The 27,546-nt window shown below is 49.4% G+C and overlaps 1 protein-coding gene across 2 annotated transcripts; it reads right to left on the bottom strand.

Moving 5' to 3' along the window:
• On the bottom strand, positions 1–27,546 carry ENDOD1 (endonuclease domain containing 1). 2 transcript variants are annotated; one of them, XR_004627108.1, is made up of 3 exons: positions 27,222–27,546; positions 2,607–4,217; positions 1–505 (listed from the first exon to the last, which is right to left on the bottom strand). XR_004627108.1 is itself a non-coding variant. In XM_034666138.1 (2 exons), exons 1-2 carry the CDS (start codon positions 27,519–27,521, stop codon positions 3,018–3,020), a joined length of 1,500 nt encoding a protein of 499 aa, XP_034522029.1. In that variant the 5' UTR covers positions 27,522–27,546; the 3' UTR covers positions 1–3,017. The 2 variants fall into 2 exon arrangements, 1 of the variants encoding a protein (XP_034522029.1); XM_034666138.1 differs by having other exon boundaries at positions 1–4,217.

Below are 27,546 nucleotides of genomic sequence, written 5' to 3' on the forward strand. Positions count from 1 at the left end.
TCATGAGCTGTCAATGATTACTTTATTGAGCATTGCAAGGTGCACAGCATTGTACATAGCCTGAAAATGTCAAGTTGACTGTTGTCACACCCTCTGTAAAGGCTGCCCTCGTTTCCATGGTTTTGTGGGGTTCATCCAGTGCTCCGGGGAGCACACTGCTAGGACCATTCTTGCAGCGATCACCATGCTGTGTTTCAACTATGAGCTGCACCGTGTGTTCGCCCCACTCGATTTCTGAACTCCTCCAAGACGGGATCCACGTGTTCCTGATCTCTGCAACCTCGATGTTCAAATACACGTTTGACAGATGAATGACTGATGGAATGATGAGTGCTTCATTCTAGGTCCTTCTCCCAACTCCCTTGTCTGCATTTAGGTGGAAGTACTGATGGTGAGAAGCCAACATTCAAAAGGCACAATGGAGGAGAGGAGTGTCCAAAGGCGTGGCTCATCCACAGACTAGAAATTAGTTCCATAATAATGAAGAGTTGACCTCCCCGGGGGCCTGAGAATGTAACAGAGCCACAGAAAAATATTCAAGCTAGAGACAGGGTTCATCAATCCAAATTCTCCCCTCGAAGCCCAAAGTAGCTTGGGGGTAACAGTCCAGCCACCTGCTGGAGTCAGTTCCAGTGAATCAGGCTCAGCCAACCCTAGTGGTCCAGAGCAGATGGGCTCAGCCACCTCACCTTACGGATCTATTTTGCTTTATTATCCCTTCCCAGATTTCACAAAAGGCCACACAAGAATAAATAAATAAGACACTAAACAACTAAAAGGGAAAAAGAAGGCATTTTCAAATGGCTCTCGAGAAGAGGTTTGGATACCCTGTTCCTTGCATGGTGCCAAGCGGTTTAAGCTGCCATGGATGCCCTCTCTGGGCCTATCAGTACGCAAATACATACCGCAAGGGAACAAAGATTCTGTGGGGGGCAGGAAGCATGATGCTGTGCATGGACAGCTAATAGTTTCATCACATAGGCTCAATCTAACCAATTAATGAGTCAGGGCCTAGACTCTGTTTGAGGGATGATGGAGAAAACCCAGGGAAGCAGCTGAGTAGTAACTCACGCACCACATTATTTGACATCCCAGGTGTGATGGGACATGTGCGAAAGACCTTGGCTCCTGATCTGCCACGAGCCAGCAAAGAAACTAAAGGCAAGCCTGGTGCCCCCGTGCCTCAGTTTCTTCATCAGTTGAGGGTTTGGCCAGACCACCCTCTGGTTGCTTCAAAGATTCCCTTCCTTTCATCCAGCAGGATTCTTGACCCATCAGTACCAAGGCAAACCCTCCCCCTTCCATGTACCTCACACCGCTGAAATGAAGGGAAGGCCCACTACAGAGTCTTACACTCACAAACAGAAGTGTTGCTAAAATACTGTTTAAGATTCTTGGATAAATCTAGTGCATACCCCCTATCATGGGCCAGACCGGTGTTTTAGATCCCCGACACTGTCCCACCAATTGATCTTCTACTTTGGGTACAATTCAATTATTTTTCTGCAAAATGGAACTCACTACATTCACCTTTCCTGTCTACCTACCCACTGGAAGTATTATTTCTCTCCATTATTCTCTCCTAGTTGCCTTTCTGGATCCCAGGTGTTTACAACTAACTTTCAGATGAATGGTACTCTACCAAGGGCAGTATTTTACACTAGGCCCTTTTCTACCTCACAGAAACTCTTTAGAACACTCAGAAAAATCCCAGTGATTCCATCTTAGCTGTGGAAGGCAGAGCAAAGTTTGGAAGATTCTGCTTTCTCTTTCAGGGCAAGATTTAAAATACGTGCTTGATCAGAAAAATAGGGATTAGCTCTCAAATCAAACTTGCATTAATGGGAGAGTTGTGTTTTCTAGCCTCAAGCACACTATAAAACTAGTTTCCAAAGACATGGTGATGCTTAATCAAGTTTATGCTTATAGAAACTTAGATATATATGGATACGGATTTTTTTTTTCTGAGATGGCTAGAATAGTTTTTTTTTTTTCTTTTGTGGCTTTTCTATATATATTCATACCAAAACAATCATTTGAGGATAGAGGTCAGAGTATTTTACTGTAATGGGTACTTGTCTGATGTATAACAAAGATTGATCTAGAATGTTGGCGTGTACAAATTTTCCTATTGGCTAACATGTCAGTCTTTGAGTTCATTCTTGTCAGCAGGTCAAGTTAATCCAAGCTTAGCTAAGGATGTTCTCAGACCTATAACACCTACTCAGAGCAGGGCTCTGACCCTTGCACTCTCTTCTTTATACCCGAGAGGACTGTGCTACACTGTTCAAAGGGCAAACAATTTTTGCCCTTGCATTCTAACTTTGTTATGCCACATTTAACACAAAACGCTTATCATTACCTAAAAGAAAAATGCAGCAAAATTCTCTTGGGAGGAAGAAAAAAAAAACAAAAACAAAACCCAAACAACCTTATAGGTCCTTGGAAGCCATGGAAAGCTCAGGGATATTAGCAAATTCTTTAGCCCTAAGAAAGCTATTTCAACAGGGAAGCATATCTGCACTCCACCAAGGTCAGCTGAGTTGGAGAGAAAGAGATGCAAATGAAACGATCAAACAACAGCATTTATATAAGTTGTGCCTTACATCTCGTAACAGAAACAAGATTCCTTTCCCATTCTCTCAGAAACTCTTCAGGTTAAGGTTGTCTTCTAATTCTTCCCTTCTCCGTAATTCCTAGTTCCCACAAATGAACACCAGCGTATCTCAGGCGGTCCATCTAGTAGCAGAGCAAAGAAACAGTCTAGTGGTTTGGAAGTTTACCCATATTGCACAGATGACCTACACATAATCCCACTCTCAACATCTCTCTTTGGTCAAGTCTAAATTATACCATTTTCCTTTGCAAAAACATGCAAATACCCCTACCAAAGGCCAAGATATAATGGTAGTTAACAACGAACAGAAACCCATTGTAAAGACAAAATATTCCAGCTTTTTCTGTTTAAAAAAAAAAATCGAATTCACTGTAACTGGACCCTACTAGTTTTTTGAGTTCTATAACTCCCCCGAATTGTCGAAAGTAACTCTGTAACCAATCCTCTTGCAGATACTAAAAATAACCTGAAACAGGCTCCCCATAGCGCCAAAAGCAGCGTCGAAGAGCAGAGAAATGGCGCCACCGAGGCCAACTGCAATGTCCTTGCACACAATCGGGGCCGCGCCTATGGTGTGCATGGGGAAAGTGGCCACGTCCACCAGGACTCGGACCGGAATGCCCAGAACGCGGCAAACGGCCTTCAGCAGACAACAAAGGATCCGGAGAATGGCCCTGATGATTTTGACCACGACTTTGAGTACCTTCCAGGGAATGCTCGCCAACTCTTCCCCAATGGCCAAGAAATATGAGATGGTGGCCGAACCCAAGCGGTAAAGGCAACTTTCTACGCCGTTAAACACTTGCTTGGTAAGAAACCAGAGGACACACATAACGTTCTTCAGAATGCCTACTGCAACGTAATAAAGTAACTGGAACAGCCTGATGACTGGGGTGGCGAGGAAGCTCATCACCTTGCCCAGGAAGCTCCTCCTCTCCTCCACGGGCTCCGGGGGCGGCGCGGATGCCGGGCCCTTGGTGCTGGAGAGGGGCCGAGCGCCCTCTTTCGTCTGCACCGCTCGCTCTTCGTCCTGGACTTGGTTAACCACCTCCAGGATCTTTTTCATCCTCTCCGTGTCCTGCTCAGTCCCGCCACAGTTGCCCTGGAACAGCCGGGGCTTAAAGGGAAGCAGCTTCTCGAGCTCTCCCACCATCACGTCCTCTATGACGTCGCCCTCCCGGGCGTGCTGGACGAAGCCCATGGCCCAGCCGCCCCCCGGCGCGGCGCAGCAGGCTGCCAGCCACACGGACGCCGGCACGGCCACTCTGTCCTTCAGCTTGCGCTCTGAGGGCACAGCGCCGGTGACGATGTACAGGTCTTCCCCGCCGGCGCACTGCGGGCTCAGGGCCCGCTCCATCAGGCTGTTGAGATTCCGGTACCACCGCTGCCGGAAGGACGGGCTCATCGGAGCTGCGTTTGTGAGAGCGAACGTGGCCACTTGGAGATCACTGCTCAGGGAGAACGGGTACAGCTGGCCTGTTTGGTACTCCGAGTCCTGGTAATCTGTGCTCAGGGCTTGCTTGCTTCCCAGGCTGTTCACAGAGGTGATGGCATCAGCTTCAGCGATCACCTCCTCGAGGTGGCTGGTGGGGTCATCGATCTGAAAGAAGAGGGCAAGTATTGAGATGCGTCCTGTTCACTGGAGAGAGGGTGCCCTTGAATCACTTGCACTTGAAGCCAAGGCTCTAGAGAAGTCCCCAGGGCACGGACCCTTCCAGCGCCTGGGTGTGGAAGGGCTTGGTTTTCGGGTGCACACACACTTCTAATATCCCAGGACGCTGGTGTTTGGAAGGAGCTGCCAGATAGACTGTTTCCTATTTTACTCCCTGTGTACACTCTGCCCCTCCTCTGTGGCAGACCCCTCCCCCTCACACATACACACAAACCGGGTATTACATTATGAAGTCACTCTACTATACCATTTGTAAAACATTAAATCCCAGGGTCTCATAATAGTCTGTTCACTGACCTCCACCTACAGAAATGCCCATTATGATTCCTGCTTCCTGTCTTAAAACCAGTTTTTTAACCTATGACAAAACATTCTTCTGCTCCCAGGTTGACTAGTATTTCAATGTCATTCCTTGAAGAACCAGCTGAATTGCTAAATAAAATCAGAATAACAGCTCCCCGTCATCACCATGCTTACTTAGCTCTACCGTACAGACACGTGGGTCTTGGTAGGCTTCACTTTCTGAAGGAACGTCAGTGTGTATGTAACTAAAATACCAAACTCACCTATGGGAAACTGGACTAAAAATAGTTTAAGAGTATTTTATTTAGAAAGTCTAATATATTCTTTGAGACACGGTCACGTAAAGGGCAGATGTATTTTTCCATGCTCTCTGCAGACATAGTTTAATGATCTGGCTATTGCCATTATAGTAAATTACTGACAACACTGCTCCCTGAAGACAAAAATACGCCTATGATGTAAGAGGTAATTTCAGATTGCATTTCTGGGTTACACTTGCCCTTGTGCACGCACCACTATCCTTACCCTTGGGTTTCCCAGCGGGACCTGTAGATGGAGGGACAGGTACAAAGCTCTCTCTGTGTACTCTACCTCCTTGCTGACCCGGTCCCCCTGGGCTGCCCACATCATTGGATACAGTTCCTGCGTTTAATGGAAAATTTTTTTCTTAATCACAACATGCTAAGTAGGTTTTAGAAAAATGAACTCTCCTCCTCCACCAGCATCCTGCCCCATAAATAATCTTATAATAAATTACTTTTCAAATTTAGTACCAAAAAAAATGGTTTCTCTCAATGAGTTAGTCTCTATACCAGACAGTAAAAGCTATTTAAACCCATGGGGTTTCTTTTTGTTTTGGAATTAAATGAAAGGAAGCTTTCAGTTTTCCTGCCAACATGCATGTAAGAAAAAGAGACTGATAGAGGTGCCTGGGTGGCGCAGTCGTTGGGCGTCTGCCTTTGACTCAGGGCGTGACCCCGGCGTTCTGGGATCGAGCCCCACATCGGGCTCCCCCCTGGGAGCCTGCTTCTTCCTCTCCCACTCCCCCTGCTTGTGTTCCCTCTCTCACTGGCTGTCTCGCTCTGTGTCAAATAAATAAATAAAATCTTCAAAAAAAAAAAAAGAGAGACTGATAGAAAATTGCAAAGGAGGGGTGCCTGGGTGGCTCAGTCAGCTAAGCATCTGCCTTCGGCTCAGCTCATGATCCTGGAGTCCTGGGATGGAGCCCCGCATTGGGGTCCCTGCTCGGCATGGAGTCTGCTTCTCTCTCTGTCCCTTACCCTACCTGTGCTCACTCTCTCTCTCTAATAAAATCTTAAAAAAAAGAAAAGAAAAGAAAATGGCAAAGGAGGACTGTAGGGGAAATATTCATCCATCAACAGTTATTTATTGAGCGTATATTACACATGGCCCGTGCTACGAGGGAGCATTTGCACTGGTCACCACCGCCACCCCCATCACCATTTCTTGAGCACTATACATGCCAGGCACTCTTCCGAGAACTTCACGTGTATTAACAGTAAGTGGCTAAGTCTTCACTCATTTATACGTACCCCAAAACTAGGTACTATTGTATTGTTACCACCTTTTGAGAAATGAAGACACTGGGGCACATCAAGATTAAGCAGCTTACTCTACGTCACACAGCGAGGGGTGGCATTACCACTCGAACACGGGAAGTCCAGCCATGGGGACTTAATCACTGCTTTCTATGCCTCAAAACAGGCCTTCACATGAAGAAATGCACCATCTATTTGGGGAAACAAGGCACAGATACAAAGTTAAGTAGGAAACCAAGAAAAAGATAACAGTGCCATGCAGGTTACCCTAAATGCTGCATAAGTGATATAAAGAAAAGAGCAAATGGGTTTCAAAGGAAGGAAGGGCACCATGAACACAGTCAAGGAGGACTTCTCACTTCTTGGAGAAGACAGAAACTGAGGTGGGATTAGAAGGATGTGCAGGAGTTCCATAAATGTAGAGACACAGAAAGGTCAGTAAGGCTTACCAAGACTTCTATACCAAGGTATGGGGGCAGAGAGCAGCAGCCTGGGAAAATAAGATTCTTTCTCTCTTTTTAAAAAGATTTATTTATTTGAGGCGGGGAGGGGCAGGGAGAGAGACAATCTCCAGCAGACTCCCTGCTGAGCACTGAACTGAGGCTGGATCTCGTGACCCTGAGATCAAACCTGAGCTGAAGTCAAGAGTCAGATACTCAACCGACTGAGCTACCCGGGTGCCCCCAAAAATAGGATTCTAAGTAAGGAAAAGTGAAAGGCTGACTTGGAAAGGCTGGCAGGAAGCAGATTCTAAGTGATGTGATGTGCAAAGAACTCATCATGGGGTTATTACGGCTACCAGTGAGTGCTCATGGCGCACCAGGCACCACAGAAAATGCTCCACAGAAAGCACCTTTTTAAATCCTAACAGGATCCCCATCACCTTGGATATGGCAAAAATCGTAGAGCAGGTTTGCACAGGGCTACAGTTCGGAGAGCACTGCCCTGCCGCATCCCATTTACTCTTCACATAACCCCATGGGCGAGGCGCGGGGCATTACAACCATTTGATGCACAGGAAAATGAGAACTCACATAAGCAACAGGTGCAAGGTCACCCAGCATGTGATATGGCAGGGCCAAGGTTTGTAGCCAGCTGCTCAGACTACAGAGCCCCAGACCTGCGCCAGCAGCAGCCCATGCCTCTGGGTGAGGAAGGGAGCATGAGGGCCACAGGGTGGCCATGCTGGAGGACAGGCGGAGGACAAGGGACATCTGGGGAACACAGATGGAGCCGCAGGAGAATCAGGCCCCTAGGGTCACGTCAGAAGTCAGGGGAGGATAGAGCTTTGGCTAGAGAGGATCAACAGTGTGGCACCTGCCACAGAGAAGAAAGGGAAGGATGGAGACAACGACCAAAGCCATTGATGATTTGAGAATCCTTAGTGAGACTTCAAAGGGTGATTTCTATGGATGGTTCAGTAAGGAAGACAGATGGTGAGAGTGACTGGAGATAGGCAAGAGTGGACTGCAGACACAGACGGCTGGTTGAAGAAGTCTTTAGGTAAAGGCAGGAGACGAGCAGGCCCTTCGCTGAGAAGCAAGGCTCCCAGGGATCAGCAAAGATAGTCTTCCAGCCCCCACACACAGCCCAGGGACAGGGGCCTTGGGAGGGTGGGCTGCTAGGAGTCTGTGCATGCAAGGAATATTTTGGGCCTCCAAGGCATCTCAGGGGCACAGCGCCACTGAGCACCGGCCCAGTCCCTGAGGGTTTCTGGGCTGCGAAATCCATGCAAGCCTCAGAGACCCGAGTCAGCCGGTGCAGATTCGCCACAGGGGAGTTTGTCACTGAGTGGGGAGGAGGAGCCATTCTGTCCACAGCGACAATGGTCTGCAGAACACGACTCCGAAGCTTTGGCACTCAGCAGCAGTACTCTGCCCCCTTCTTTCCTCCTTCCGCTTGCTCTCTTCTCAACTCCTCTGGGAGTTCACAAGCACCTTCTCTGAAGCATTTCAGAGGCCTGGCAGGTACAGGGGAGCCCCCTTAACACCCTTGCCGGTATCAAGACTACACAAGGATTTTGACGAGACAGACAACCCCACAGGGCCAGAATATCAGAAGGTCCTAGCCAAGACCTTCAAGACTAGTCGGGGGACTGGGCCATGGTGCAAGAAAGTGGCAGCAGAGGGAGAGTGTGCAGAGGCACAGAATGTTCCAGAACGCACAGCTGCACAGAGGCTTTGTAGAGGGCTGGGATGACCAGGTGAGGAGGATGAGAATGGGGAGACACTCATAACTAGTCACCAAGATCAGTTTTGAAGAGCACACACAATGGATTCAGCAGAAAGAGATATCAGGGTGGGGGGGGTGGAGGTGTCTGCACGTGGAGATCTGCCAAAATGCTGTGCATTTGCTGCTTATATTTTTACAGACTGCAAATTCCACGGACACTGGGATCATCTCTCATACTTTTGTCTGCCTAAAACCCAGTGAAGACTCTGCATATGGTAGGTTCTAGGTAGGCAGTGGCTGATTAGTATGTTGGTGCTCACGACAGCGCCGATGGCACGGGGCGGGGGGTGGGCAGCAATGGGAATGGTCCTGGGAGCACGTGGAGAAGAGTCAGCCCAGGATCAGGGAACCTCTGCTGAGAACACAGGGGAGGAGGAAAGGGTGCGTGGGGAGTTGGGATCGGTGAGTTCTCTGCAGTAAGTGGGGACATGGAGGTAGAGCGTGGGGAAGGTCTGCAAGCCTCTGGAGGTCACGGTGCCAGGGAATTCAGGAGAGAGGTAGGGAAAGATGCTGGAAAGAAAGGGAGGCTCCGTGGAGGCCAGCCAGGATGAATGGGACAGGCCAGCTCTGCTTAGTCCAGGATTGTGGTTTTTGTACTTATTTTACCCACAGCCACGACCCATCCTCCAGGGACAGGTACAGAAACAGGATGAAGGGGGCAGGAGGGCCTTGGCATCAGAGGCCAGGTGGGCAGGGGCTGAGGGCGGAAGGGGACAGCTGCCAGCACTGCTCGTGAAGAGACTGCATGCGTGCAGGTGAGGAGGAGGACAGGCTCAGGGCACGTGGACTGGGAGGGCTGGGCAGGAGTGGCCAGGTGTGGCCAAGGAGGGGAGGGACACAAGGGGACAGCTGAGTTGGGCAAGCTGACCACCAAAGGCAGAGTGGGGAGAAGTCGACCAGGCCCGGAAACTATGTCCATCTGTCTGCGCCCCTGAGCTAAGGAGTGCGAGCGGGTGGCCAATGATCTCTGGGTCCCAGCACCTGGCCCAGTGGCCCTCCGCATCGGGAAGCGGTTGGTAGCTGTTGAAAGAATGATCTCATCTGACCGCTACTGCAGTCTTCTGACACACATCACTTCCTCCGATTTGCAGAGGAGAAAGAGGCTCCAGAGAGAACAGTCTGTCCTCCAGTCCTGCTCCAGGATCTGCCACATGGAAAAGGTGGTCATCTAGAAGGATCATCAAAATGGTTATAAAATGATCGGGAAGGGTGGAGAGGCCTCCCCCAGAAGAATCTTAGGCTGGGCTAGATACGCACTTTCAGGGCTGATTCAGATAAGATCCTATGATCAGGAGAGACCCAGTGGGCTCCTACCCAACTCTGTGGGGACAAAGGCTATTTCACCTGGGGAGTTGTTTTATTTTCAACAAGACCTAAGTAATTGAATGGGCTGAACAGTTGGTATTCCAACTGTGTTTCTGCCCTGAACTACACTACACACACACACACACACACACACACACACACACACACACACACCCCGACACTGAAAAGATGTTATCCCGATGCCCATCACCAAGCGATAAGAGGGCCCCTCCTTACAAGGAACCTGAGCGCGGCTGACAGTCGGAACATCGGATAATCTTATCAGACCTGGACCAGCTGGTGCAAACAGGCCCTCTCCACAGTCCACACAGGAGAATAAACTAGACCTGAGGCCTTGGGTGAATGCTGAGAGAATGCGCTCACCACGGAAAATACCCAGCCTGAGGAAAGAGTTGCCTTTCAGAAAAGGAGCAGGAGGCTGGTGGGACCACGAGAGCAGATGGAGGGTATTTGAGGGGGAATAACCCAGAAGACCTTGCAGCTCTCAGGAAAGGAATAAACAGAGTTCCGACCCACCCATTTAAGAAAAAAAAAAATCCTCCCTGTTTGGCATCCAAAATATTCTTATCCTCTTGGGAATAGAAACAGCTTTAGAAGACTTAGCAGAATTTTTTTTATATATTTTAATTCCTTTTCTTTCTTTTATTTATTTATTTTTTTTTTTGAAAGAGAAATGCAGGGCTTTCCATTTCCTGACCAGCCTCTCAGCACTCAGGCAGGCTTCCCGGTCCTCTCGGCCTTCCTCCCTGTGAATCACCCTTCCTCTGGGCCCCCAGAGCCACTCACACACCTTCCTGCCATGGGAGCAGCGGGCATTTCCAGCTCCCCGAACCCCAGAGGTGCAAAGACAACGGGGTGAAGGGTTCTCTCCTAAGTCAGGGGATGCTGGAGCCAAAGAATGAACACAAGGCTGTACCAGGTCCATCTTAGACTTTTCTTTCCCTTGGAAATTAAAAAAAAAAAATGACAATAAAAGGGAAGGATTAAAAACTGTAGCAACCTAAAGGGGCAATACCTGCTGGGAGGGGACACCTGAGGGGAGGCCAGCGGGTGGCCTCGGGGACAGACAAAGTCCCCAAGGGACTCCTCTGCCTGTTCCTTCCTCCCCCACAAAGCGCCAAGTTTCAAACTCCTTCTGGGAGCCTAGGAAAGTGCACCGACTCCTTTAAGACCTTTCCAGAAGTGCAGTACCTTCTCAGGTTACATCATCCCCACTCTTCTTCGGTTTCCTTCCTCATTACTCACTGAAGCCTGTTTTCCACTCTCTACTCTGCTTTCTTTTCCAGAGCAATTATTCTTAGCATGTGACTGTGTGGTACAGAATTCTGAAAAGTCTGTTAAGCTGAGACATTTCCATTTCTAATTTTTTCCACTTTCTGGTGCCGACCAGATTAGAGGTTCCTAGGTCTGGCTGCAGGTCAGAATCACCTGGAAACTTCAAATAAAATATGTCCAGGCCTCACCCCAGACCAATTAAATAGGAATTCTGGGGTCAGGAGAGGGCTGGGAATCAGGATGTTTTTAAAGTTTTCCCAATGATTCTAAATTGAGAACGCACTGGGCTACGTCTTTATCAGATCCTCATCTATCACGTCAGTCTCTGGTGGAATTAACTCCTGCCCAGATGACCACTGCCAGAAACTAGTGATGTCTCTTTAAATCAGTAGTTTTCAAAATTTAGTTTATATTAGAAGCACCTTGGTCCTTGTTAAAAATGCAGATTCTTGGGCTTCACCCCGGAGATATATTCCGTAGGTGTGGAGTGGGGCTCAGAAGAGCATTTTTACCACCATCCCAGGTGATGCTGATGCGGGGTGGGGGGGAGTTTCCTGAACCCCACACCTAAAACAAATGTTTAAACCACCTTTGGTTAGTGCCCCAGCTGGGCTTTGGTGATTCACAGGATACCTGTGATCTGTGACAGCATTATCCACAAATTGCAAGAGCTCTGATGAGAATACCAAGGGAGAGAACAAAGTATTACAGGGCCATTTAAGTCCGCCACCTATTAGACCAGTTAATATTCGGATCATAAACATAGGCAAACATGGATTTCCTGCCTTATTCATATGTGGAATGAGAAGTCAATTTTTGCTATTTATACTCTTTTAAATATATCTCACTACTCTAACGTCTTCATAGCATTCTATATTTCCTGGTTAAATGACAAACAGGCATAGTCGTAAGCTGCCGCCCCCCCAAATTTCTCCAGTCTTTTCTCTCAAATCTTCCCTTATGTTCAAACAAAATAGGCCAATCTGTCCCCAACCATGCGGGTTACACGGGTGTCCTGTATATGCTTCCCTGGTTCCCTCTGCATCGCCACCCATGGCCTCAGGGGTGGGGGCTGGGGGCGCTTCCACCATTTCTCTCTGCTACTTGCATTCCACCTGGGGGCTCGGGTCCAGCCCCAGCCTCATAGCCTCCTGAGCTGGGTGGTCCCCTCTAGCCTCCCAGATCCATCCTCCACTCTTCTCTGCCCTGCTCTGTGCCCCAGGAGGCTGACTTTTGGGGACCACATCATCTGAGCTCTCGTGCCCTCTGGCTTCTGACCGGAGCAGCCAGCAGGAGGGTGGGAGAGAGAGACTGGAGTATTTATTCCTTTGCTCCCCCTCCACCCGGCTGCTGGGGTTCAGGTTCCCGCCTGACCCCATAGGCTTGGGATGGTGACAGCTTCCTGTAAGTGGCTAGGCCCTAGCAGCTTTACCATATCTTATTAACTCCCTTAATTCTCCGTAAATAATTTCTTTATTCAACTCTGTTGGTTAAGCTACTTAGAGAGTTCCATCCGTTTCCTGCCAGGACACTGGTTGATACAACCTTTAGTGCGTGCTTTCCCAAGATCGCAACTCGCCCAGTCCTGGGAGATTAATTCCACCTTGGGGCCTTTGCGGCATGAATTACACACAGAGTTGGTACACAGAACCGGTTCTATTGAGTAGTGAAGGTCCCTCAGGTCGTCGAATATGGCTGCCCAGACTGGGCTCTCTCAGATAACCCCTAGCTATATCAGCCCTTGTCAGTCAGTATGCTATAGTCAACTTCTATTTCTAAAATAACTATTTCAGATACCATCTCTGAAAGAGCAGCACTTCTTACCACATGACCCCCTCCTACCCACCTCCTTGCCAGTCACAACCAAGGGATGGCCAATCTGGCCAGCAACCAGCCAGATGGCTCTCTCTCGGGTTTTCAACCCAAGAAATTCAGAGACTGACAACACTCACAGTGTGAAGGTTGCTACACGCAGTTTAGGGCTGGGAGCCAGGCTGACCCAAGGGAAAGCAGGAAAACCCTTAAAAGACTAGGAGGGTAGGATAAAGATCCTGAAGACTGTGAGACCATTTGGCTTCTAGAAGTTTCCCAGCTCTGGTTCCTTGGAAGCCTGTGTGTACCTCTGTTCCTATGTCCGTGAATCTACCAGTGATCTGTTACAACAGCCCAGCCCTTCACATGAATAAGCTTGGGTAAGCGTATGATTCATGCGCTAACAGCCTGAAGCATCAGGAGAACCCAGCAACTCCCCTGTGGGAATTGGGGCAGGAACCTTATAGGCATGGAACCTTCCAGACACCTGGATTAAATTTCAGGAGCAAATGAAGAGACAAGGCTGTCTTGGTTCCAGAAGTCTGGTAACAGGCCGTAGGGGCACCCTCTGGAACTGGGAGAAGGAACTTCTACCGAGTTCCCCAACAAAGAATGCATCAATGGGCAAAGGACCATGGAGGGTAGTGTACGAGCCCCTGAACTCCAAGAAGAAGCTGAGACCAGTCACAAAAAGGTAGCAATGGAGCAGGAGTATGTTTCTGGTTTTGCTTTTGACCAGCTCAGCAGTTTTATTAGAGAAATCCAGGATTACACAGGACTTTAGGGTTGGCACTGGGACCTTTTTTTTTTTTTTTTTTAAAGATTTTATTTATTTATTCGACAGAGATAGAGACAGCCAGCGAGAGAGGGAACACAAGCAGGGGCAGTGGGAGAGGAAGAAGCAGGCTCATAGCAGAAGAGCCTGATGTGGGGCTCGATCCTATAACGCCGGGATCCCGCCCTGAGCCGAAGGCAGATGCTTAACCGCTGTGCCACCCAGGCGCCCCTTTTTTTTTTTTTTTGCCAAAGGTGTGCACAACACTGACAGAGCACTGGTTTTACATCTGCTCGGCCCGCGCTTGAGAGTCTGACTTCTCACTTTCCCAGCACAGGCCAGGAAACCATTTGAGCAATAATACTGAGGCAAACACAGGAGCATGGTGACCCTCAGCCTGCTTGTCTCCAAGGCAGGCATGGTCTGGGAAGCAAAGGTTACTTGTTCGTTCCACATGCTTAATGTATATGTGTTGGGTGCTTGGACACAATGCAGAGTGCCTTTTGCATACACTGTCACACCATCTTCCTAACTTCCCCGTGGAATACAGACAATTCATTAGTCCCATGCCACAGAGAGGGAACTGAGTTCCATGAAATTCAGTAACATTTCCAAGGCCACACGGCTGGTAAATGACAGCGTTAGGACTCAACCCGATTTTGTCTCTCTACAAGACCCACTGTCTTGACCATTCTGTATACTTGCTCAGTGCTTGGTCCTTTGAGGCTAACAGTCTAGTAGGGGAGAATTCAGTCACGCTCACGATCTGCCTTCCTGACTTAAGTAACAAGACACCTGCGGGAAGGGACTGGGTCTTGCTCCAGGGCCAAGTCTGAGACTTCTAGTTCTTGGTTTGGCACTGAGAACTCAATAAATGGTTTTGGTGTGGACGAGAATGGCAATACGGATGACAGTGTCAATCAGCAACTGGATGTTGACTGCTCCTTACACCTTAGCAGAGCGTCAGTTCGGGACCTGCTGACCAGGAATGAATAAGTGAACGAGCAGATAATGAACAGGATGGGCTTGCTTAAATCACCGCAAACCCCTATAATTCCATGCCTCCCTCTTAAGCCACAGTTCACCAACAGAGAACAAATTTATGACACACTCTGGTCTCTGATTGTGACCACATTTACTATGTACGTGATGAGAGGAAATACTCAGGCACAGGCCTGTGGCAAGAACGGAGGAGCAGCATGGGGCCCAGCACTGACAGCAGCAAAAGCAACAGTAACTCACCTGGTCTGTGAGGCCCCGGGCGTGGACCCACAGCCTGCGATAGAAGCACTGTCAACCCAAGTACGGAGTCACCCTCAGTGGAAAACTGGGAAAGGCTCAAAGCCTGTCTCCATGCAAGATGACAGCTATAAGAAATAGCCTTTCTCTGAAGCCAACTGACAAAATTTACCCCTCATTTTGAAGATTATTAGAGAAGGGGACTTGACGGCCCTTAGACCTTTTCCCACAGCATAATAACTCTCACTGTCGGGAAATGGCTTATTTGCTTCCAACCTAAACCCTCCTTGAACCATTAAATCTTACCCTTGTGTCTTCAGCACAAAAGAGACAGCATGTACTTCTCAATGTTGTGTAATAGGATGTGAGGTTAGTAAATTTGCCCTCAGGCAAAATCATTTCCATTTGTTCAACCTTTTCTCCTGGGTTTTATGAACGTCGCTCTTATTTTTTATTTTTTTAAGGATTTTACTTATTTATTTGACAGAGAGAGAGGGAGAAAGCCCAAGCAGGGGGAGAGGCAGGCAGAGAGAGACGGAGAAGCAGACTCCCCACTGAGCAGGGAGCCTGATGCAGGGTTCGATCCCAGGACCTCAAGAACATGGCCCAAGCCGGAGACAGATGCTTAACTGACTGAGCCACCCAGGCACCCCGAATGTCGCTCTCATTCAAGTTCTTCTAAATGTGAAACTATATGGCAGCAGGGCTTAGGAACAGAACCAGATTAGAAATGGGGAGATCGGTCAGCTCTGCCACTGACTGGCTTCCTGACTTTGGGCTGGCCAGTGAGTCCCCCAGAAGAGGACAGGGATCACCGTTGCTTAGAAGCACAGCAAGCAGGAAGAAGATAAATTTATTTCAGGTCACCCATGTGTTATCCAGACACTGACTTGAAAAAATATGATGAAGTAGACTTTGCATTTGAAGGCCCCAGGCCCTCTATTTCTTTTCTTTTCTTTTTTCTTTTCTTTTTTAAGATTTATTTATTTGAGAGAGAGAGAGAGCAAGAGTAGGGTGAGGGGCACAGGGAGAAGCAGACTCGCCCCTGAGCAGGGAGCCCCACGTGGGCCACCATCCCAGGACTCCAGGATCATGACCCGAGCCAAAGGCAGACGCTTAACCTCCTGAGCCATCCAGGCACCCAGGTCTTCCATTTCTAAATTAAATAAATTATTTCTATATGTGCAAATTCTCATCAAGAGCCCCTTCACTTTCCCAGTCCATGGGTATGATGGTTCTTTGAGGGGCTTGATAGCTGTGGCTTTGGGGTCCAAAAGGGTGCTGAACCTTGTTGACTAGAATAAAGGGTCTGAGAGCCTACATGCCTCTCTATGTGAATAGAAATTTCTGGAATGTTAGCACACACACATACACAAACTGTAAAGGTTAGCTATCTGTGAGAAATGAGATCTTTTTCTTTATATACTTCTAAAATGCTCAAAAAATATTTTTACCATAAGCATATATTACTTTTATAATCCTAAAAACCCTTAATATTTTAAATGATGGCCATCATTTATGGGTTAGTTGAAAATTGTCTGCGGGTCCAGATCTAGGGCTTCCGGGATGCAACAGGACTAGGATTGCCCATGTTTCAAATTTCACTGTTGCTGTTCACTGCATATTTGCTAAGTGCCCAACACTAAGCAACATTTCATCACTTACGAAGCACTGGCACGAAGCTAGACCAGGGGCTGGCAAGCTACAGCTTGCGGAGCCAAACCGGCTGACCACCAGTTTTCATAAATCAAGTTCCCTTGGAACACAGCCATGCTCATTCATTTATGTATTATTGTCTGGGGCTGTCTTTGTGTGAAAACAGCCCAGTTGAGTAGTTGCATCAGAGACTTCATGGCCACCAAAGCCTGAAATACTTCCTATTTGGTCATTTACAAAACACGGGCGCTGGTCCCTGTGTTAGAGAAGGAGGCTCGGACAGTGAGCAACGGGAGCCCTGTACCCTCCTTTGTGAAACTTCGAGCCTCGCCGGTGGCACTCAGTCAGTCACACAAATATAGGTAACTATAACACACTAGCAAAGAAGGGTGAGGTCTGGTGGTACTCGTGAGTATTCTGGGCAGTTGCCCTATTCTGGAATGCAAAACAAAACAGCAGGTACGTAGGTCCCCGACAGGAATTAGAAACACAGCAGCATCACCCTCACAGGAATGAGCCGAAGTGGCTGGAAGTAAAGGCCTCGCAATGTGTGGCCCCAGATAAAGCTGGGTGGGGAGCGGAAGACGCACATGCGGGACTCTGGAGAACACAATAAGGACTTATCTTTACAGGAGGAGAAATGGGGAGCCCTGGAGGCTTTCCAGGGAGGCTGTTGGAGGCACCATGGGACTGATGATCTGAGAGGATTTCTCTGGCTTCCCAGGGGAGTAAGTTTAGAGACGTGGGTAGGAGGGATTAACCAGGGGAGAAGCTGTTTTGCAGAGGCCTAGAGGAAGATGAGGGGAGCTTGGACCTGCAAGTGCAGACGGCAGATCACAAGGTCTGTCCAGCGAAGGTGACGCAGCATGCTCAGGAGCCACCCCGAACGGTGCGCTTGGCCGTGAAGGAGGCATCTGTCATCACAGGTACCATGGCTCCAGACATAGTAGAGACAGACACTCCAGAATGAGAGAAGACCCAATGTGGTTCATAAGCTCGCCCTTCCCTTCCCAGGCTTCCATGCACTCTGAGAGTATGGTGGATGACCAGTCTTCCAGAAACATCAACAGTGGCCATTTCCTTATGTGGCCCTGTTCAGTCACGCGTCACTCAAAACACTGATGTGATATGGGTCAACTTCTTCCCTCAGTTATGAATGTTAAAATAATGATAAGGGGACTTCCTGAAACCAATGCTACCATCTCCCAGACACAGCAGGAAGGCTCCTTTACCAAGCTGGGTGGATGCCAGGTTACCTAGGACATAAGGGCAAAGGTAAGAACTTGCATGGGGAAGGACGTCAGTTTACTAACAGTCATAAAGGAGAAAGGAATTTCTGTACTTTCATGGATGTGAGGTGTGCTGAGTTGGAGCGAAGGCCCTCTCCTGGTCCCAGGTATGAAGTTTCAGAATGTGCTGGGTTCAGCTGCCTTTCCTACACTGGGGACCCAGGCTGGGGGCATTGGAGGGACTCTCGAGCTCTCTAGGCTGAAGGATGGATGAGTGGGTCCTCTCTGCTCCGGAGGTGGGGCTCTGGAGGGTGTGGTGTGCTTGCACCAGCACCCCTCAGGCAATTGGCACCCGGTCAGGAGCTGGGCTCTCCTCAGGCTCCTACATGGCACCCGGCCCACTTGCAGCCGCAACAGCTCCACGCCCCTACAGATGCAAGAGCCCTCCCTTATCCGGGCCACACTCGCTGAGACTCAAGAGGACGATCCTTGTCGCTTGACAAGAGTTTTTAGATGATCCACCACCCCCTCCCAACCCTATGGAGGATGTCTGTTTGCATGAAGGCCGCAGGAAGTGCTCATGACGGATTCGAGCAGAGCATGATTGCAAAAGGGAGGCGGCAGGACCTTCAGCCCAGCACAGTACTTACAGCTCCTGTCACCTGCTGAGGCTTGAGCACGAGGGTGCACCTGCGGGCCGTGAGCATCCACGGTCATCGGCACACGGCTGTGGGGCTAGGACCAGCTCTGGTCTATAAAATGCTGCTACACGAACATGTGAGCTTTGCAAAGAGGAGCTTCGCTCAGGAGAGGTCACCAGGAGCTCCGCTGTGCATGAACAGCTGGCTAGCAGAGGCGGCTGCGTGTGCTCTCTGACGGCGGAGAGCCCCGTCCCACCCCTCCTAGCCGGGCGAGTAGGGAGGAGCAATCCACGCTCTCTTGGCCTCAGTAGCCTCCTCTGTCCAAGGAGGGTAACGACAGCCCCCGTTTCCTAGGGCTGCCGTGAGGATTACGTGAGCTCACACGGGAACACAGGCCTCGAAGGGTGCCCAGGGTGGTAAGGACCTAGCGAGCTCTCGGCCCTACCCGAGCGCCGCTGAACACCGAGAGGCGTCTCCTGCTCAGCACGGCTCACACAGCAGCTCCTCTTCGGGACTCTCGTCTTGCTCACGGCCACCCCATTCTTCCAGTGGTTCTCGCCGATGTCCTTGGAGATGTCTGCGACTCCTCCCTTTCTCTCACTCTCAGCTCTTCCTTCAAAATATACTCAGAACTAGACTGCCACCCCCCGTGGTCCAAGATACCACTGTCTCTTGCCAGATATTAAAACCTCCCATCTGGCCTCTCGGCTTCGGCCTTTGAACCCACATAGTCTGTTCTCAACGCAGCAGCCAAAATGATCCTGCTAAATGTAAGTCAGACCGCACCCCCTGCCCCCCGCTGGAAGTCAGCACAGTGGCACCCTGTCTCACATGGAGCAAAAGCCAAGCTCCTTACAAATAGCCCAGAAGCCCTACATGGTCAGCCATCTCCCACCCCACCTCTCGGACCTCATCTCCCGCTGCTCTCCTCATTTATCCTTCCCTTGCCACATCGGTTTCTTCCTCAAACATGAGGAACACTCCTGTCTAAGGCCCTTTGCACTTACTGTGCTCCCTGCCTGGAACATCCTTCCCCCTGGCACCTGTGTGACCGGCTTCGTCTTCCTTCAGGCTTGTACACAAAGTCACCTCCACAGTGATGCCTTCTCTGAAACCATTTGGAAATGTCACCTTTTCCCTGACAGCTCATCTCCTCCTGCTTTGCTTTATTTTTCTTCTTAGCACTTTCACTAACATAATATGTTATGTCTTTTATTTGTTTATTTTATTGCCTGTGTCCTCTATTAGAGAGTAAGCTCCACGAGAGAAGGTATCTTTGTCTGTTTGAATCACTGCTCGATTCCCAGAGCCTAGAACGGTGCCTGACACATAGCAGATGCTCGAATAAATATTTGTTAATTTAAGGAATTAACTGACAAGAGGGCCCAGGGCCTTGTTAAAGCACTAGGTGTTCCTGCCAACTGAAACTTAATCAAAACTCAAAACCAATCATCCCTAAAATTAAGGTACAAGTCAATTGGAACATGTACCTTAACTTTTATTTTCAAGCACTGTTTCAGCCATCTGTTTACTATGCAAAATGAAATGTACCCATATTTTTCATGTTGATTCAAAGTATGGGACGTCCTCAGCCTGACCTCTTGGGATGGAGCCGCACTCTGCCCAGCACTGGGTCAATAGAAGCATGACTGGAATACTAATGGTGCTTCTATTTTTGGTTCATGCCATGAGTCGGTTTCTTTTTTATTTCTCCTTCCTTTCAGTGGCCAACTAGATATATCAGCAGGCAACAAATTATGGCTGCCACACATGCCATGCTCTGTGGGGCCGATAGGTTACATGGCCACTGTGGAGACATGATATGCGACTTGAAGGGGGAACACGTTCTTGAGCAAAGAGTAATTCTAGGAGCAAGACCAGATCATGGGAAGCAAACGCTACTCGCAAGTGGGAGGATTTATTTTCTTCGTATTCTCACTTGTACTTTAAAAGTTTCACTGACAGTTTAAAAGGAAGAGAAATTTGAAACCCAAAGAATAAAATCTCTATTCAGGGAAAGCTCCATTGAATCACCATGAGCTCGTAACTGAGCTAAGGATACTGTGAAACGGGGATTTTCAGAATGGTCCATTCCAAAGCAAAGCCACGAATCATCCAAAGACCTAGATGAACTCAGTAAAATAAAAATAAACTCACAACCCTAGTCAGTCAGTTTGGAATCTGGAGAGAAAATACAAACACCGCCACTGGAAGACCTCACAATCGGTTAGAAAGGACACTAAGAGCTTGGGAATCGGCAGCCATACCCTCCAATTCAGGCTCTGCCTCTAGCCGCTGTGTGACCGTGGGTAAGTGGCTCCACCACTCTGAAACTCAGTCTCCTAAACTATAAAACACGGGTCACAATAGCTAGTACACGAATGAGTTAATTTGCAAAGACCCTTGTACATAGTGAGGGAATCACTAGTGCCGGCTCCTTTCCTGGACTGTCCAAATTTCAGTCTGAACTGAAAGGATGCTGCACAGAGATGTCGCCACTGAACTGTTTCAGGACAGAACGGCCCTCAAATGTTCTGCCAATGTAGGGCAAGCCCCTTAACTTGCTTCTGAGAACAACCACAAATCAAACAGAAGCACTGAATTCAAAGAGGAAGAAAAAGCCAGAAGAGGAGAACAATGCAAGGAGAGATAGCCTATGTGACTCGTGCTGTTGCTATGTGCACTCCAGTAAGGAAGACACTGTGAGTGACTGACTCGGGAATCATCCCTTTGAGTCAGCCACTTCCCAGACTCAGCCAGACTCAGCACCATACATTGCAACGCTATTGCTCACTGTTTCTTTTGTGACAACACACCTCTTGATGACTCAGCACGGGGAGGGTGGAGGGATCTCTGGCATCAATTTTATTTTTGTTCTTCAATCACCTGAATCCATCCATCTATCCCTCTATCCATTCAATCTCTCACCAAAGCTCTCTCTCAGCTCCTGTTGTGTGATGTGAGGTATATGCCTCGCGTTTGAGAACACACTTGGATGGAGGGTTTACCTTTTAGGAGAGTTGTAGAATTGTAAGGGTCACCTGTCTAATCCAACATTCCATTTGTAGGTGTGTATTTGTGTATGTCTTACACCGATTATAGCATGTGACTCTTGATCTCGGGGTCGTGGGTTCAAGCCCCACATTGGACGTACAGCTTACTTAAAAAATGTATTTTTTAAGGTAATAAAAAAAAGGCGGGCTGACTCAGTCAGCAGGGCATGTGACTCCTGATCTCAGGGTTGTGAGTTCAAGGCCCATGTTGGGTGTACAGCTTATATAAATATTCTTTTTTTAATGTAATAACACCAGGGCCCCTGGGTGGCTCATTCAGTTAAGCGTCCGACTCCTGATTTCAGCTCGGGTCGTAATCTCAGGACCATGAGGTCGAGCCCTGAGTCAGGCTCTGTGCTGGGCGTGGGACCTGCTTGGGATTCTGTCTTTCCCTCTGCTCCCCACTTTCCATACTCTCTCTCTCAAAAAAAAAAAAAAAAAAAAAGAAGGAAATAACATCTATTAGAGTAAGACTTTAATAAAGTAGACACATTAATATTCCCTAAAACCTTACCATACTCCAGGACCTGTGGTGCAGGTGTGTGTGTTACTTTGGTCATCTGTCACAACTACTACATGAAGTTAAACACTACTGTTGCCTCTAATGAACAGATCAGAAACACAGGACTGGACAAATTTAAGGTCATATAGCCTATAAGCAGCAGAGCAGGAGGTCTGAATTCAGGTCTCCTAACCCGAAGGTGTGTATCAGAATTGCCCTGTTTGCTGCACAGGGATTAGAGTGTATGCTGTCTTCTGTGTATCTGTTCCCTGACACAATGAAAAAGGGACTGGTGGAATAAAGGCCTGTCTGACAGTTTCAGGGTGTGTGTAGGTGAGAGGCCACTGATAGAAATTAAAGATCCAGAACTTAATCAAGCTTCTAACTTGTCATCACTGCTCACAGGCACTTACTAGGATTTGAAATATGGCCTCACTGGGCCCTTTAGGACAATGCTTTTGTAGTTAATCAGAATCTACCCTTTACTCCAGAGGCACTGACACCTAAGCAATATTTATGTGGCCAAATTTGTGATCCCACTTGTCCTACTAACTACTGGAATGAGAAATGAAGTAGAAATTAAGACCCTCATACAAAAGAAGAGAAAAAACCCTATGGCCACTAATGCAATGGATCCACTGTGAGTTCAAAGTCTCTCCATGATGTAGTCAAAGAGCACTGGACTAAGAGCAAATAGTCATGAGTTCAAATCTAAACTGTGTGACTCCGAGCCCATTTCCTCATCTCTACAATGAAGACGATGATAATTACCTCAGAGTATTTTTGTAAGATTAAATAAGTGTAAGCTGAATATGAAGCCAGATCCATTCAGCATCCATCTTTATAAAACGGTAGAGGCTTAGATGATGGCCTCCAGCAGAATTGACAATGCATTTTGGTAAGGCATCACTGATACCTTCTCCAAAAATTCTTCCATTAAACTGGAAAGGAATTGAGAGACTAAAAGGTTTGAGGCTCCCTGTACTAAACCAGAACCCAGTCCTCAGTTCTCTGAAGCCTTGACTAAAAACCTTCTGAAGATCTCCACCATGCTAATTGGGGAACATTTTCTCATCTTTCTTGCCTTTTCCCCATTCTCTATCTATCTATCTATCTATCTATCTATCTATCTATCTATCTATCTAAGATTTTATTTATTTATTTGACAGACAGAGAGAAAGAGAGAGAGCATGAACAGCGCAGGGAGGGGGGGAAGCAAAGGGAGAGGGAGAAGCAGACTCCCCACTGAGCAAGGAGCCCAATGAAGGACTTGACCCCAGGACCCCGGGATCATGACCTGAGGCAGACGCTTAACTGACTGAGCCACCCTGGCGCCCCCCATTCTCAATTTAAAGGTGACCGCATTGCACATGAAGCCTACAAGAGCCTGCTGTTTTCTCTGCTTCCTTCAGAGTTCTCATTCTGTCCCTCAGAAGATCCCCTTTAATTTCTTCCCGTGTGGGTGGACACGGGATCCTGTATCTGACACCAAAGAGCTGTTGTCCAGAGAAGAGATCCAAATCGTTTGGGGTCGTTCCAAAGGCCAGAGCTGGGACTAATGGGGTGGACTTCCAAGAAGGTTCCAGCTCTGCATGTGGAACATGTTCGTGTCAGGGGCTGGCCGCTGAAGCGCCAGGAAACCTCAAGCACAGCATCTCACCCACTGCTGCTGACCCAACAGCAAATACTTTTATTCAGCCCTTGTTGATAGCCTCTGTGTGTGCCAGGCACTAGGAACAGAAGCATGCTGAGTGAGGCGTAGCGTTCACCTCTCAAGGGCTCACACTGGGGAGACTGACACATAAGCAGATACTTATAAAACAATGTGGGGATGGGCGCCTGGGTGGCTCAGTCAGTTAAGCATCTGCCTTCGGCTGGCTCCGGTCATGATAGTCCTGCACTGGGCTCCTTGCTCAGCAGGGAGCCTGTTTCTCCCTTTGCCTGCTGCTCCCCCTGTTTGAGCTCACTCACTCTCCCTCTCTGAGAGATAAATCTTAAAATAAATCTTTTAAAAAAAATAATGTGGAGAGTACAAAAAAGAGCAATTATCAGAGTACTGAGCAGTGGAGCTAAATCAGGTGGGCAATTCTTTCTAGAAGGGGTGACACTTCGGCAGTCTTAAAGGATGGAGGAGGGGGAGACATGAGGGGCAAGATGGGGCGGTACAGAAAGGGGACTCGGGGCAAAAGGAATGAGCATAAGGACAGAAATGGAAGCGAGAAGCAGGAGCGAGAAGCAGTAAGGCTTCTGAGAGGCATGCCAGGCAGCCTGGTAACGCTAGAACAGAGAATGTGAGCTTGGGGAGGAGTGAGAAGCAAGGCTGGAGCTGAAGCCAGGAGTCAGGAAGTGGAGAGCCTTGTAGACTGCATCCTGCAGGGTGGACTTGGTCCGGTGGGTGCTGGGCAGCCAACACCTTCGAGGTTTTAAGCCCAAGAGTGACCAAGTTTCTATGATCTTCAGTTGTGGTGTTTTTTCCCAAGGGAAACTGCAGGACAGCTGTGAAAGCTGCTGAATTGGGCTGTGGGAGCCCCCAGGGCCAGCGCAGCCCTGCCTGACTCATCACTCAAGGCAAGTTCCGAGCTCCTTTGGCTTCCCGCCTCTTCCTCCCCTGTCTGCTGAGCCTCTTGGTAAAGCTGACTTCAGAGAAAGGTGATGTGGGCACAAGGCAGCTCAGCATTGCAAAGTGCTCTGAAGCAGCCAGAAGCCCTTCTTCTAGTGAGCCCTGAGCATCCTTCCGCAGTGGGGACCTTGGCTGGGAGGCAGGCCTCAGGATGCAGGCTGCAGGGGCGGGGGGAGGGGGGTCAGGTTTGCTGCAGTGTGCTCCAGAGCCCGCCTGCATCTCATCTTGCAGCTTTTCCTCCCTCCCTTCTTCCTTCCCTCCCTCCTGATACCCTCCAGCTCCTGACTGACTGACTTCACCTGAGGCTGGGGTGGGAAGGAGGGGGACACGAGCACATCGTGCAGGGAAAGCATCTGTCACCATTCTGACCTCCCCAGCTGGGATCTGGCTCCTGTCCTTTTCCAAACCACTGTTCATCTCCCATCTCAAGCTGCCATTTGGAACAATGCCCCTCTTCCTCCCCATCCTCTTTTACCTCTCTAGTGCCATTCCTCATTTCCTGCCCCCAGGGGCCCAGGGTCTCCTCTGCTTCTGTGACTTGGTTCTGTGCCCCACCCCCCCGAAACTTGCTCCTCTGTGACTCCTTCGTAACTGCATCAACGGCTCTGCCTCACCAAGCCTTCCTTGATAATTCCTTCATACCTGCCCTCTCCCTTCCATTATTTCCCTGAACACTTGAGCAGACTGTCACCTACATACTTCTACAGTTTAGTAGTGTCAACCACTCCCCACACACTAATCCCTGAATGTGCACTTCTCACTTCGGGTGTTCCCTCCAAAACACCAGGAGGCTTGGAACGTCCTCCTCCTTTTTGTCTCTCTTCTGAACTCTGCCTCCTCCTCCAGGCACAGCACAAATGTCATCCTGACCCTAAGGCTTTCCCCTCTCATCTCCAAGAGAGATTAAATCTAATAGGACTTTGTTTACCTTTATTAAAGTATGGGCTTTGCTTACGTCCTAATAACAGCTAGTACTTATGTGCCAGGCATCTCTCAGAGAACTTCATACAGTAACTCATTTAATCCTCAAGGCCACCCTGTTATTAGCTCCGGGATAACCTGCCCAAGTTTACAGCTAGGCAATAGAGAAACATTCTCGAACACACACAGCTTGGCTCTCATTAGTTGGTCTGCCACTCTCCACCCAGCATGCTTCTTCACCTGTACACCAGGAAGCCTCAGAGCCCAAGAGCTACCCTTTCTTCTCCTAGTACCCTAAGTGCCTGGCACCCAGCAGGTGATTACTAAATGTGCTCTGAATTCAACTGAAATTTAGCATGCATTCCAGTGTCTTCCTCACATGTATGTTCTGTCTCCTCAAGCCATCCAGGAGATCCTCAAGGAGAAAGGCCTAGGTCATCTGTATCTTGACAGGCCCACAATCGTGATGCATAATGAATTGAGGGATATGCAGAGAGCTTGAGGGGTGCAGCTGGGGGCAAACTAATTATAGATTAATATATGTCTTACGTGTGTATAATTTACAAAGGCTTTCTCACACAGACCTGATCTCCTAGGTCCCAACATCAAGGTGAGGGCTCTGGATTGGATGCGGACAGGAAGGGAAGAAGACCGAGAGGCAAGATGGCATGAGTCCCAGCCAAGCTCTTGGAGCTGGAAATATCTGGATGGCATTGCAGGGATTACAGCCCAGGGTTCTGAATGAAGCACCTGAAAGCCACAGTCTGTTCACCTATGCGGTTTTGGCCAGCTGTGGCCATCAGGCATAGGTGGGCTGAGTGAGTAGCTCTGCTCCCTGCCAGGGTGGCCTTGGCTGCTGGGGCAGGTACAGGCGACAATGGGAGGCAGGTAAGAGGTGGAGAACCCACCAAAGGGGAGCCCAGCTGGCTCTGCACAGAGGCGGCTGGCCAAGCGGAGGTGGGGCAGGGTTTGTTAAGGCAGGTTCAGCAGGTCCTCTGGGGACCTTCTGCACTGTTTGGTCACCCTCACCAGCCAGTACAGAACAGTAACGACATGGTTTCCAAGTGGTCTGATAATATGGATATGAAGAATCGGGTAAAACTAGCTTGCACTTCCCAACAGTTGGAGGTAGTCAGTTTCCCTACCATTTGTAACTATCCCATGGCATTTCTAAAAATATGTACCTTTATTGTCCTAACTGAACAGAACTTCGGGTCGAGTTTAATCTATGTCCTGTGCACAAGGAACCTTCAGGCTCAGGTGCGCTCTGCAGAAGAGCAGCTTTTCCATAGTAGGAAGGGCAGTGAACTTCTAAGCCAAAACACCTGCCCCATCTTACCAGCAGACTTCCACAAGTCTCTTCACTCCCTGGACTTGATCTCCTCTTCTGCAAAATGAGCATGAAAACGCCCGCCCACCTACCAGGGCCCAAAGAACTGTGGCAACGACCTGCGCCAAGGCCTGTGGGCTTCCAGCCTAGGCTTCCGCTGATCTGAACTGTCCGCCTCACGCTCCTCACCAGTCAGGAAATGAATGAGACACTGCAGATGTCTACCCCGAAATGTAGGGACCACGGGGCCCCTGTGGCTTAAGCGGAGGCTCGCGGATCACCAAGTCCCGGCTGCGGCATAGACAGAGGGTGCGGCGGGGTGGCTCGGAAACCCGGGGTTCCTGACCTGGCCCCGAAGGCGCGGGGGCTGTCCCTTCCCGCCTGCTCCCTCGCCACGGCGGCCCAAGCGCCCCCCCCCCCGGCCAGCCCCGCGCTCGGACTCGGGCACAGCTCGCTCACCTGCGGTTCCACCAGCCAGCGGGGCTCGGCGCCGGCCGCCGCCGGGCGCGCGGCGCGGAACGCCGAGTACACGGGGATGCGGTCCCGGCGGCTGTACAGGGTGGCGAAGCGCTCGGCGCCCTCGAAGCGCTGACAGATCTTCACGTGGGCCTCGGCCGCCAGCCCCGCAGGCGGGGTCCCGGCGTAGAAGAAGCGGTCGCATTCACCGAAGCCGGCTTCCTCCTCGCCCACGAGCCGGCATTCCAGCAGCCCGGCCAGGGCGAGGAGGCTGCCCAGCGCGAGCCAGCGCGCGGGCCGCATGGCGACCTCTGCGGGCACGGCGGGG

The sequence above is a fragment of the Ailuropoda melanoleuca genome, chromosome 8, assembly GCF_002007445.2.
Source record: "Ailuropoda melanoleuca isolate Jingjing chromosome 8, ASM200744v2, whole genome shotgun sequence".
In the NCBI taxonomy this organism is placed as follows: Eukaryota; Metazoa; Chordata; class Mammalia; order Carnivora; family Ursidae; genus Ailuropoda; species Ailuropoda melanoleuca.